Raw genomic sequence first — 12,572 nt, 5'->3', positions numbered from 1 at the left:
TTTTGACTGCTGCTGCACAGTGCGTGGATATTTTCAGCGAATTATCCATTGTGATGCCAAGATATCTTTCTTGAGTGGTACAGCTAACTAAACCTCAAAATTTATATGTATAATTGGGATTATGTTTTCTAATGTGCAACACTTTGCATTATCAATACTGAATTTCGTCTGTTATTTTGTTGCTGAATCACCCAGTTTTGTGAGGCTCCTTTGAAGCTTTTTGCCGTTTGCTTTGGGCTTAACTATCCTGCGTAGTTCAGTATCATCTGCAGATTTTGCCATCTCACTGTTTACTCTTTTTCTAGATCATTTATTAATATGTTGAATAATACCAATCCCAGTACACACATGTGGGTGTCACTGTTTACCTCTCCATTTTGAAAACTATTTATTCCAGCCCTTTGTTTTCCATCTTTTGGAGGAACTTCCTGCTTTTCCCATGACTGCTTACTTTGCTTAAAAGCCTTTGATGAAGGACTTTGTCAAAGACTTTCTGAAAAATCTAAGTACACTGTGTCCATTGGGTCCCCCTGGTCCACATGCTTGTTTGACAGACACCCTCAAAATAATTCTAGTGGATTGATGAGGCTTGTTTTTGGTGACAAAATGTGCTAGTGTGGACAAGCCCTTAAACTCAGCATTGCCCTCAAATCTCCCTTCTATCCACACAGAAAAACCTCTACTCCCAGGGCTTTAGATCAGAGCCTTGGTCTGAAGGTGCAGCTAAGAGTGTAGGCTTGAACTCAGGTTATGTTTTAGCCAGGACTGGCAAGATCCCTACTTCAGCTTGCATGCTTACTGTAAGCAAAGCCTCGGTTGCATTTATGGGCCATGTTTATCTTAGGCTGGAGGAGGCTGTGCCTCCCCAGATAGCCAGGTCTGGCCTCTTCTCTGCTCTGCCCCCAGGCCCTCTCCTGCAGTTCCTAACAGTGACACTCTACCTTGGCCCAGGTGGCTGGTGTTGGGTTTGTGTTGCCTACCTAGCACTCAGACTACGCTGCCTGGTGCTCTGGGACTGAGGGTGCAGCAGTGGTGCTGCCCAGAGCCAGGCTGGGGCTAGGGGTTGCGATGGGGGTGCTCTTAGCTTCTGTGGAAGAGGACAGTGGAAGAGGGAGGGATGGAGCCTATGGTACCAGGGGAGGAACCAGGGGGCTAGCCTCCCCCAGTGGCAGAGTCACTGGCCACCTATGGTTGCTTTGACTGGAGCTGGGCTGCAGCTTTTTATTTACCCTCTCCCTTCTTCCACACTGTACAGATTTGTCTACACTTAAATGCTACAGCTCTGCTTTGTAGCACTTCTGTGTAGCCACTGTCCACAGTGAAGGAAGGGATTCTCCCAACTGCATAGTAATCCACCTCACCAAAAGGCAATAATAAGGTCAAGGGTAGAATTCTTCCATCAACCTAATGCTTGTACTGGGGGTTATATTGGCTTAACTTTATCGGTCAGGGCTGTGTTTTTTCCCCATACCTGAGCAACATAGGTGAATGAGCTTAACTTTTTAGCATAGACCAGTCCAAAGTCACCTCCACTGGCTCAGCATTGTTCCCCCACATTTGCCTGCTACAATTTTTCTGTGCTTCAACAGCACTTTACTGAAGATGCAGTCCAAGAGTTTCCCCTGACCTGCTGCCAATTGGTCAGAAGCTGACATTAGTCTTCTGGTAAAGCTATGATATCAACAATACCCATAATGCGGGGAAACATACCCAAAACATTTTTGTGTTTAGTGGACAGGATGAGTTATTGTTTTACAGACTGAGTTCCTTAGAAAACATTCTCATGAAAAGAATTTCTTACACATGCTGTTGTTTTCTTCTTTAGCTCAGTCTGCATTAGAAATGAGTAATTGCACTTGGAAGTTATTTACAGTAAATATCGGTCTCATGACCTTTCCAGACAGCAGCTTTATACTACATGAAAGAGCATTGTGACTGAGGGACCACTTACTGCCATTTGTAGAGGGCAGACACTGCACAGATTCCTCAGTTAACTACACAATAATTCACTAAGGGCAGCATGAGGGATCTCTGCTGAGACTCACTAGCCCACTGGTCATCCTAATTATTGTGAAATAGATATTAAGGAGCTATACTGAAATAATGCTCTTAGAGTCTTGGAGTTAAGGCAGGTGACATCCCTCAGAAGTGTTCTTGTTAGGCAGGAAGTAAATGAATTCCACCTCACTGTCTGGCCATTTGTGTATTGTATGCCTGAATTTGCATACTGAGCAAATTGAGAGCTTTTAACATCTACAACAGGAAGCAACAAACAGCAGGGGGAGGAGAAGAATGTCTATTTCTAATAAACACAAAGGATTGGTCTGGCATATCTTCAGATGTGAAGAGCCACATTGGATCATTCATTTTAAGAGGCAAACTTACAGCATGTATGTCTCATGAAAGAAGGGTCACCGCCTTTCTGGCTGTACAGTACTGCATTGATTTTGGATGAGCTATACTCTGCAATGCATGAAAGTACTTAGTAATTAAGTCTAGCATGTTTGTTAAGATTTGATATGTAACCATTTGCTCCCAATACTTCTAGCTGGATGCATTTGATTAAATCAGGGGTAAGTAACCTCCAGCACAGGGGTTGCATTCGGCCCCCAACTTGCCTGGATCCAGCCCCTTAGATTCAGAGACCGATCCCTCCCCCAGCACTGGGTGTCCCACACTGGCACTCAAGTCTCTCCGCAGGATTGGAGTGCACAAAATCTACTAAACTGTCCCCCTCCCAGGGCTCTGGTATATGAGGGAACTATGAGGAGTGTCTTTCTCACTCAGGGGCCATGTCAATGAGGGTGGTGGTTTTTTTGCTTCTCACTTGTGTGCAGCCTCTAACTCCCTGGTCACCAATCAGTAGATTGCGATCTACCGGTAGATCTCGAAGGCTCTAAGAGTAGCTCTTGAGCCCTCTCTGAACTGCACGCCTGCGCAGTACATTTACATTAGATTTCCTCATTTGAGGAGCAGCTACTCACCGAGCAACAGCACAGGTGAGTAGCTGCGAGAAATGATGGGAATTTTTTTTTAAAGTAGCAGTATAAGGATTGGGGATAGCAAGTGATGGAGAGGAGAATAGAGAGGGCGGGGCTTCAAGGAAGGGGCGGGGTGGTAGATCTTGGCTTGGTCTGTCATTTAAAAAATGATCTTGGGTGTAAAAAGGTTGGAGACCACTGCCTAACTCATTTTCCCATACCTCTCATTTTTTGAGGAGTACAGGATCTTTTGAAACAGGGCATTTCTCTCGAAAATGCCCCGCCTAAACTGCCATTTTTTCAAAAAGCCCCGTTTTCGGGGCCATTATGAAAATGAAGTGCAAGATATTTAAATCCCAGCTTCATTTTCACTTTTGATACATCTAATTTACATCCCACTGCTGACAGAGGGATGTAGTTTAGATGAAGCCAGAGAGTTAAATAGAGAAGTGACCTGAGGTAAAACTGATTGCTAAGGCAGCATTTCTCAAAGACGTCTGTTGTGAGTCCATGAGGTCACCAGGGGGCTTGTCTTGTGGCAACAGCCTCCTGGACTGTCATTGTAAGAGATGGCAAAGCAGCAGTCCTTCCCACTCTGTGCTCCTGGATGCACCACCTTGTTGGTTGCTGGGGCTACCAGGAGGATTTGGAAATATAGGACACAGCACTTTAGGTATACATAGCCAGTGAGCTCCCCACCTTCCTAGGGTCCGTCTCTGGCCATCCCTCCAACCATCATTTCCCCCGGGTCTGCTGCCACTCTCACTCCACGGTCAGGGCTTATATGCCTATCACTCACCTATGAAGAAACCACAGAGACTCTGAGGCCTAGAGGGAAGCGCTTGTGTTGCCCATGGCCAGTGGTGCTGGGGAGGTGATCCTCAACAGGGGCAGACAATACTTCCTCACTGTAAAAGCAGTGGTAGGGAGGTATCTCAACCCCAGCTATCCCCCTCCCCAAGAAGCATCATAAGTCCACTACAGAATTCATCAGCATGACCCAATTTAATACACCAAATGGAACAATGGGATATTCTACACAAAATCTATCCCACCACACAGCACCATTGGGGATTCTGTTAAGGAATCTGGCACAAAGTAGATTCACACAGGACATGCTCTACACCTACGCTACATTAGTTTAGGCTAGCTCTGCAGGAAAGACACACTCAGAAGGATAATAATGCAGAGAACAAGATAAACCAGAGCTCTAAAATGGGGGAGGAGGGTGGTTTGAGTTAGGTATCTCAAAAATCGAGGTTGATAGAATCTTGCAAAAAAGTGTTTTTTTCCCAACAAATGGCCCTGTCTACATCGGGCTTTTTAGCAGCAAAACTTCTGCAAAAATAATCAGAAGATATGCAAACAAGAGCAAGATTTGTATCCTCTTCTACAAAAAAAAACAAAACAAAAAAACAGGGCAGTGTAGCCATAGCCTCAGAGTAGTTGACTTTTCAAAAATGAAGTTTGCACATATTGTAAAACAGAGGTACTCAAATGGTGGAGCATGTCCCTGTAGCAGGAGACCGAGAAAACTGGGGGCAACATGGCAGGCGCAGCCCCCACAGAGGGCAGGGCAGGAACAATCACCCAGCCTCAGCTCCCTGCACTTAACTACAGCCCAGCTGCTGCTCCATACCAGCACCTAGCCCCAGTATCCATCACCACCTATCCCTTCTAGAGATACAGCCCCACTCTATCCCTGGGGGGCAGGGGAACATAGACAGGAGTAAATGGGAGGGACTGAGCTTGAAATGTTTGAGACAACTGTTGCAGCCAGTCACTGACCCATATGGCTACGAGTTAGTTTGCTAAGACCTCATCCTATCATGAGAAACAAAGGTGTTTCTATGGTTCTCCTTTTATCTGTATCCAGTAGTTATCTAGTATAAACCGTCGGGCATCTTATAATAATATGGAGATACAGAGTCCAGTCCCCTGCCCTCACAGCAGGACCAAGTACCATTCCTGACAGATTTGCCCCAGATCCTTAAGTGGCCCCCCTCAAGGATTGAACTCACACCCTTGGTTTAGCAGGCCAAATCTCAAACCACTGAGCTATCCCTCCCTCTGATTAGCCAGAACCTAGCAGAATGGAATTCTGGTCCACTGATATATTGCAGAAGCATTTAAGAACCCTTAAAAGGCAGTAGTACATAGATCTTTTCAGGCACTTCAGGACAAAGGTTTAAAATTTAAAATAATCCAGACTCCAGGCACAATGCACAGACTAGTCACTAGACACACTAACCAGCTTTCAGAGTGAATTTGATGCTATGTAAGATCCATAATGGATGAGTCTAACCAAAACCCTCAACCCTGTTAGCTCACTAACCGTATTTATATAAAAGGTGAGACTAGGTATGCTTGTGTACACCAAGTTGTTTGCCTGCTGTTTTGAGTTATTACTTTAACTGGAAGATTTACCCAGCATATTGTGGGTCCTTCATTCAATTTTGTTTTTTTGGAAAATATAATAAAATTTACATGCTTCATTTAAATCCTTGTTCTAGGGTGGGGTTGGGGATGAGGGATTCAGTATACTGCCTGCCCTGGGGAAAGAGGACTTCCCTAGTCCTCTGTCATTGCAGCAACTAGGGGTTAGGTGAGAAGCATGTCTCCATGGCTGCTGCAGCTCCAGTGGGCACAGCCTGGGGAAGAGGTGCATGTCACCCAGCTGTGGCAAGTTCAGTTATACCTGGCTCCTGGGCCTTTCCAGCAAGAGTGAGGAATGCAGCAAACTGTGCACTTTCCCCTCACTCCCTGACAAAAAAAGGGGAACAGCCAGCAATGTTCCTGTATGAATCATGTGTCTGCCCCTCCTCTCCTTAAAAGGTGTCTGGCATAGGCATAAAGGAGCATCCCAAGCCAGTCCTTTTCACCTGCATGGTGATTCTGTCTCTCTTCTGTATAGTTTTATGAGAAGCAATCCCACTCCAGACATCCCATTTTTCTGGTACAACCAAACCCTTACCTTGCTTTAAGTTACACGCGGAAGCTGTTTGCCAAATTTGGTGTTCTTAGCTATTACTGTTTAAGAGGAGTTCCTGAACAGACAGAAACTCTCTTATATAGTAATAAATGGAAGGTATGTGTTTAGGTGAGAGGAACAGCCCTATCAATAAATGTTTGCAGTAATGAATTATGGCATTGGCTAAATTCACTGCATTTTTACATCCTACTGCAGTACTCTATGTTTGTACTTAGGAATAAAAGCCTTTAACTTAAAATCTGGTAATGCAAATCAGATCACTGACATATGAAAGTATTTAATAAGAACACAAGTGACTTCTAAACAGTATGTTATAAAAAAAGACTTAATTTACATTATATATATATATTAATACAAATGAAGTAGTGTGTAAAAGTGAAACAGCTATAGGACATAATTCTACAAATACAGTATGCTATTTCTACCAAAGAACAGGCTAATTTATTTCAGTGCGAGCTGATAACAGTCAGTTTCCTATCTCATCAGTATAATCTTTGCAGGTTTCCCAGTTTCATTATTGCAACAGGAAAGTCTGACAGACAAGATGAATCTACTCCACATAAGAAACTGACCTCTTGAGGCTTCTTTGCCCTCGTTAACTTCATAAATATTAAAGTATTTACTAAGGGCAAGACCCTAAAGAAACAAGATAAACTGTTTATAGTATATAAAAATAGTACATAATAAAATCCAAGGAATAAAAATAAAGCATCCTTCATTAACTTAGAGTTAAACACAGGGGTGATTAAGTTGAAGGCACAATTACATTACTGTAATGCTTTACAGTAGTTTTCAGCCATTTAGAGATCTTAAAAAAAAGTGTATCTGAAACTCAGGATGCATCTGGTTTTTCCATGCCATTCAATATTCCCAAGTGGAATTCATAGAGTTCAATTGCCAGTTTTGAAATTAAAGTTCCAGTGTGAATCCAACAGACAGTTCCTTCATATGGGCTTATTTTTACAAGAGATTCATGCTGTGCACAGTAGGCTCACTGCTATATTAATAAATGTTCATTTTTCTGATACAAGTGAAAATTTAGTAAGTTGTGTTAGTTGTGTTTGAACTGGAAAAATAAGAGTTAGATTTCTTAGGGTGTCTACTTGATGAATGAGAGACTTGCATCCTCTTCACAGTTCGTACACTTCGGCAAAGGAGAGCATTTTTAAGGTTGTTTCTAAAATCTTTTGAAACAAAGTAATAGATGAAAGGATCAATGCCACTGTTCAGAGTGCAAAGACACAACGCTATTATATACAAGGCATATACATTACTTTGGCCATAACTCCTGATCAGTGCATAGTGCACTACAAGTAGAATATTACTAGGTGTAAAACAGATAAGATATATGGATAGTACTGTAATAATGAGCTTGTTTGCTCTTTTCCGTTTCTTTCCCACATTTACTTCTAAATTGGAAGCATTCAGAGTCTTAAACATTAGTACATAGGCAACAACAGTAAGAACAGCTGGAAATAAGAAGACTCCAATTGCTAGAGAAAGGAAATAATTAAACATGTCATGAGCCAAGACATTCTGGGGCAACACATCATGACAAGTAGTGATATTAAGATTTGAAATATATGCCGTTTGATCAACAAGATACAATGGAATGGTACTCAGCAAAATCAGAATCCATATTGCAACTGAAACTGCTATTGCTATTTCAGACTTCTTTCTTGTATGTACTATGGGGTTCACTATGACCCAGTACCTTTGCACACTGAGACAAGTAATAAAAAGTATGGAGCAGTACATATTTCCATAAAAAAATCCAACAAGTACTTTACAAAGTCCTTCACCATAGATCCAGTTGTTGCCATTTATATGATATGAAATCTTGAGAGGGAACCAGATGACAAACAGAAGATCTGCTAGTGCCAGGTTAGCCATATAAATCACAGCTGGATGTTTCTTTTTTGTTCTGAAGAAAAAGACCCATAAAGCCATGGCATTGCTTGGTAAACCAATCAGAAACACTGCGATATAGACTATAGGAAGGAAAACTGTAGTCAGTTTTCCAGTAAGGATTTGTGCAGCAAAGTCGTTCACATCATAGGACTTTCCAGAAGCATTGTTATTTTCAGCCTTTTGGCCAATAAAACTTCTTCCTTTTGTACGGTTGGGTCTACTTTCCACTAAAGAAGAAAGAGAGATTAGTACAATTAAACAGTGAGTTCAATCCATTCTACACTGTGAAGAAGGACATTAACAGAAAATAAAGTTAGCAACAATGCTTGAATCCAGTCATCTTGTCCTTAACCTCCCTTTCATTTTAGCTTATTAACCTACAACAATGTAATTCCTTTAAGGAGGATAGATGCTTCAATTGCCATTAGCCAGTATGAGCAGCAATGGCTGCCCTTGTTTGTCAGAAGCTTGGAATGGATCGCTTGATTATCTGTTCTGTTCATTCCCACTGGGGCACCTGGCATTGGCCACTATCTTTGGTCCAACCCAGAATGGCCATTCTTATGTTTATCATTATTAGGGCTGTCAATTGATGTGCATTAACACCTGCAATTAACGCAGGAAAGGATTAACACATTAATTTTTGTGCTTCAAGGGAGCAGTGCATTAGGAGCCTGAGATCCACTGGAGTCCCCAACTGATCCCTGGCGCCACATTATGCTGCCCCTTTGAAGCGCTGCTGCGATGCTTCAAAGGGGCAGCGCTGCACTGAGCCTGGGGTCAGCTGAGGACTCCAGCTGATCCCGAGCTTCCGCAGCACTGCCCTTTTGAAATGCCACCACAGCATTTCAAAGGGGCAGTGCACGTGATTCCATTTTTTAATCACGCAATTAATTTTTTTAATTGCTATTATAGCCCTATTATACATAAACATGATGGAAGTAAACATTAAAATTGTTTTATTTTTTTGGTGGAGGGAAATTGATTTACTAATACCTAACCCTGTCAAGTCTACTTGAATAAGCATCAAAATCAGAGTAAACAAAGCTTGAGCCAATTGGATGTAAACTGAGGCTTGTCTACACTGGGAAAATTGTTGATATAGTTGTTTTTAGTTTTCCTCATGTATACAAACCTGGCCCCCTAATAGCACTCAGTCTTCCAGCAAGAAAGGAAAGAAAACATGAATATTAGTTGTAATATTGCTGGAAGCTAATCAAGCAATAATAGTCTGAGAAAGGGGAAATCTAAGGTCAAGTTCCTACTCCACCACAAACTTCTTGTGAGGGTGCAGGCAATACTACTTCTCTCTATGCCTCAATACCCTATCTGTAAATACTTCCCAAGAGTGTTGTGAGAATAACTACAATGAAGGGGACCATAAAAATACTTAAGTTAGAACAAACACAACTGTGAATACACCACTGCAAGTCTAAATTTACACAAGTGCAGCTTAATCCTGCAGCCTGGGAATCTGATATGGATGGTTCAGTATTTAGGGAGACTACATATGAAAGTAAACCTGCAAGCCCTGCAGCATGTCTCCCTGGTAACTCCACCACTATATTTCCTTCAATTATACAGAGGTTCAGTATTCCCTGTAAGATGAGCACTTGAGTGACCACCCAAGTAACATGTGAATCTCTCCTATCTGAGTAGTAGAGCATCCACAGCCAGTAAGCAGCATGTGTTTCTACAAGTGGTACACACCCATACATCTCAATACTAGTATAGCATAACTGAATCCATACTAAGGCATTTGCTAGTATAACTATGTCAGTTAGCATATGTCTACACTGAACGACTACCCCGCATCTACACAAGCTGTCCGTTATTTCAAAATAATGGGCGCACTATTTCTGAATCCCAGTAAACATCATTGCATGAGGGATAAAGAATGGCTTGAAATAGCACATTATTTCAAAATTTTTATACAGTTATCTGAATAAAACTGCTTGTAGCAGTGTATTCACAGAAACCAGGTTGTTTTGATTAGTATTGCTTTAACTATTGCTACTGTTTACTTTTAACTTACACAAGTAACAAGTTACTTGACAGTGTACATTTAAGAGTCAGTTAATAGTACCATATTTCAGCAATTTTCAATAAACAGTGCATTGTTGTTAAGTCTATCAGGAACCAGCTGTATGCACTATAAAATTCCAATTATTATTGTACATTTCCAGAGCTTTAAAAATTGCTGCCATAACAGAAGTGAGAACAAAAGTTCGTGTTTCTCATATCAGTTTCTACATTAAACAATCCCATACCATGTTTTCCAAACCAGCCTATGAATATCTATTTTAGAAGTGTGCACTCAATGCTAGTACATATCAGTACTAAGATGCAATTGCTATCCATGAATGTGGTAAACATTCACCAGAAAGTGAATGAGAACATCATTTTTATACATCTTTTAAAATGTGCTTTTAGTAATTTACATTTTTATGCATGCAAGTTAATCAAACCTTCCTGGTTTTTTTTACATTCTACAGTCATTTTATGCGGACACACAGAACCCAAACATTAACTATCCAACTCAGGCTGGCTCAGTTGTATATCCTTCAGATACCATTCAGCATCCAGAGAGAAACTTGATAGACTTGCTGAACAAATCAGTAGTTACACTGGGATAGCATATTGATTGCATTTTTTGAATTTTGCACTACACCTTTAGTATCTTAACTTTCCATAAAAGAATGAGAATATCCCTCCTACGAAAGACACACCAGACATTCTTACAAATCAACCATTTAGTCAGGAAACCTCCCTACAAGAAAACTTACTCCGAGTACTGAGTGACATACATACTTTTCTCCTTCCAAAACTCAGGACCCTATTAACATAATTCCATTAATATTAAAAAGGTAACTGTTATAACTAGCTTCAGAGGGGTAGCCAAATTAGTCTGTAATTAGAAAAAGTTAAACAAGGAATAGTCTAGTAGCACCTTAAAGAATAACAAAACACGTCGATGATAACATGAGCTTTTGTGGGCATAACCCACTCCTCCAGTCATCTGAACTGGGTTATGCCCCAAAAAACTCATGATACCATGTACATGTTTTGTTAGTCTTTAATGTGCTACTAGGCTATTCCTTGTTTTTAAAAGTTTTTTTTTTTGTTATAACTAGGGCAGACAATTCCAGGGTTCCAATTTCTTGAACAGATAAGATCCTCACTATGCAAGAGCTTTTGCATTTTTAAAGAGTATAGTGCCTTTTGTAAGGTAACCTGTGTTGATAAAGAATGAATGCAGCAGGAAGTGCCAGCTGTGCTAAAGGAATGCCTCATCACCCATCAATGAGGCTGATAAGGGCTAACACAAATGTTTTGGTTTTCACTGTGTAGCATACTGAAATATGTAAATATCAGTAAAAGTGTTTAATTCTGGTCATAATTAATATAAAATGTGGCAAAAGTCAGGATTATTCTTCGGGTAAGAAGGGTTTGTTTTAGCTGTCTAATGTCAGTTATGTCAGAGATTCAACTTTAAGGATTTTTTTTTCTGTTCTAGTGACTCCAGTTGAGATAAAAGGTCCAATATATTAAAATAAACGATGTAACCTTTCAAAGGCATAAGTGAGTCTGTACTAAGTTTACATCGGCTAAAGCTCATTTCAGAAATGATGAGTGAATGGAGAGGAAATGTAGAGAAGATTGCTGTTATCAACTATTATTATTCATGCCTGAGGGAATTTGCCCACCCCCTTTCCAGTGCTGTTGATGATTCATAGCTACTCTAGATTCCCAACTGCGCAGGTATCAATGACCAAAAGCTTTTAGCTTTCGATCACACCCTCACCTCCAAAAAGGCAAGTCTGTGAGGGAAAGCATTGCTGCAACACGTTCAATTGCTAGAGGGGCCCAAATTACTGTTACCTGCAGATGACATTCCTGCAATGCACTGGGATGGGGCTTTCCACCCCCCAGACTCGCTTGCACAGCATTGAACCCGAGTTTTAAAAACCGCGCTGGCTTTCTTTTTGCTGCGAAGTGGGATTTGAGGCGTTAACATTGATTTCCAACAGTCTGGCTCTTGGTTTTCGGCGCTGATCAACCTGGGGCAAAGGACGTCCCTCATCCGTCCGGAAAGCGCTGAACATAGGACCGGCCACTTTCCCCGCCTGGGCGCCGCAGCCCCGCTCACGCCATGCGTGGCTGGGGGCGGGTGGGCGCCGCGCCAGGCAGAGCCAGCGCTGACCTGTGGCCAGGGGCGGGGCGGGCGCGCAGCGCAGGCGGGTGGTGCTAGGGCCCGGGGTCGGCTATGGGGGAGTCTGGGAGCGGCTCTACCCCCCCGCGCCCGCGACCCCCAGTCACCCCACCCTGCTGGGCTCGGGGAAGCGCGGCGCCAGCCCCACCGCCGGGGCATTTCCGCTCCCACTTTTACCTGAGGCGGAGGCGGCCCCAAGCGCCGCGCACAGAAGCAGCAGGAGGCAGCGGCGCCCCATCTCCGGCCGGGACTGGCTGCGTGCGGCGGGGCTCGGGCTGCGGTGCGGAGGGTCCCAAAGCAGCAGCTACTGTTCGCTCGTAACCACCGGCGCTGCGGTTTCGCTGATACCTAAGAGCGAGGGGGCGGGGCCGAGCTGTCCTCAGCCAGGTACCTGCGCTCCGCCCCCGCGAGGGCGGGCGTTGGGGCTCGAACGCTGCGGGGGGGCACGTGACGCGAGAGGCAGCGGCAGCTGCTC

The 12,572-nt window shown here is 42.8% G+C and overlaps 1 protein-coding gene across 1 annotated transcript; it reads right to left on the bottom strand.

Annotated features, from left to right (window-relative positions):
- Positions 1-6,209: 6,209 nt before the first annotated feature.
- On the bottom strand, positions 6,210-12,568 carry F2RL1 (F2R like trypsin receptor 1). The gene is made up of 2 exons (XM_075932310.1): positions 12,275-12,568; positions 6,210-8,111 (listed from the first exon to the last, which is right to left on the bottom strand). Exons 1-2 carry the CDS (start codon positions 12,333-12,335, stop codon positions 7,012-7,014), a joined length of 1,161 nt encoding a protein of 386 aa, XP_075788425.1. The 5' UTR covers positions 12,336-12,568; the 3' UTR covers positions 6,210-7,011.
- Positions 12,569-12,572: the final 4 nt, after the last annotated feature.

This window comes from Pelodiscus sinensis, chromosome 6 (assembly GCF_049634645.1).
Source record: "Pelodiscus sinensis isolate JC-2024 chromosome 6, ASM4963464v1, whole genome shotgun sequence".
NCBI lineage: Eukaryota > Metazoa > Chordata > Testudines > Trionychidae > Pelodiscus > Pelodiscus sinensis.
The sequence above is the reverse complement of the archived record's forward strand: the minus strand, read 5'-3'. Positions and strand labels throughout refer to the sequence as shown.

Coding starts and splice junctions, on each gene's coding strand:
- F2RL1 (XM_075932310.1), bottom strand. CDS start 12,335: ATGGGGCGCCGCTGCCTCCTGCTGCTTCTGTGCGCGGCGCTTGGGGCC. Junction 8,112..12,274: donor TGGGGCCGCCTCCGCCTCAG/GTAAAAGTGGGA, acceptor TTTCTTCTTTAG/TGGAAAGTAGACCCAACCGT.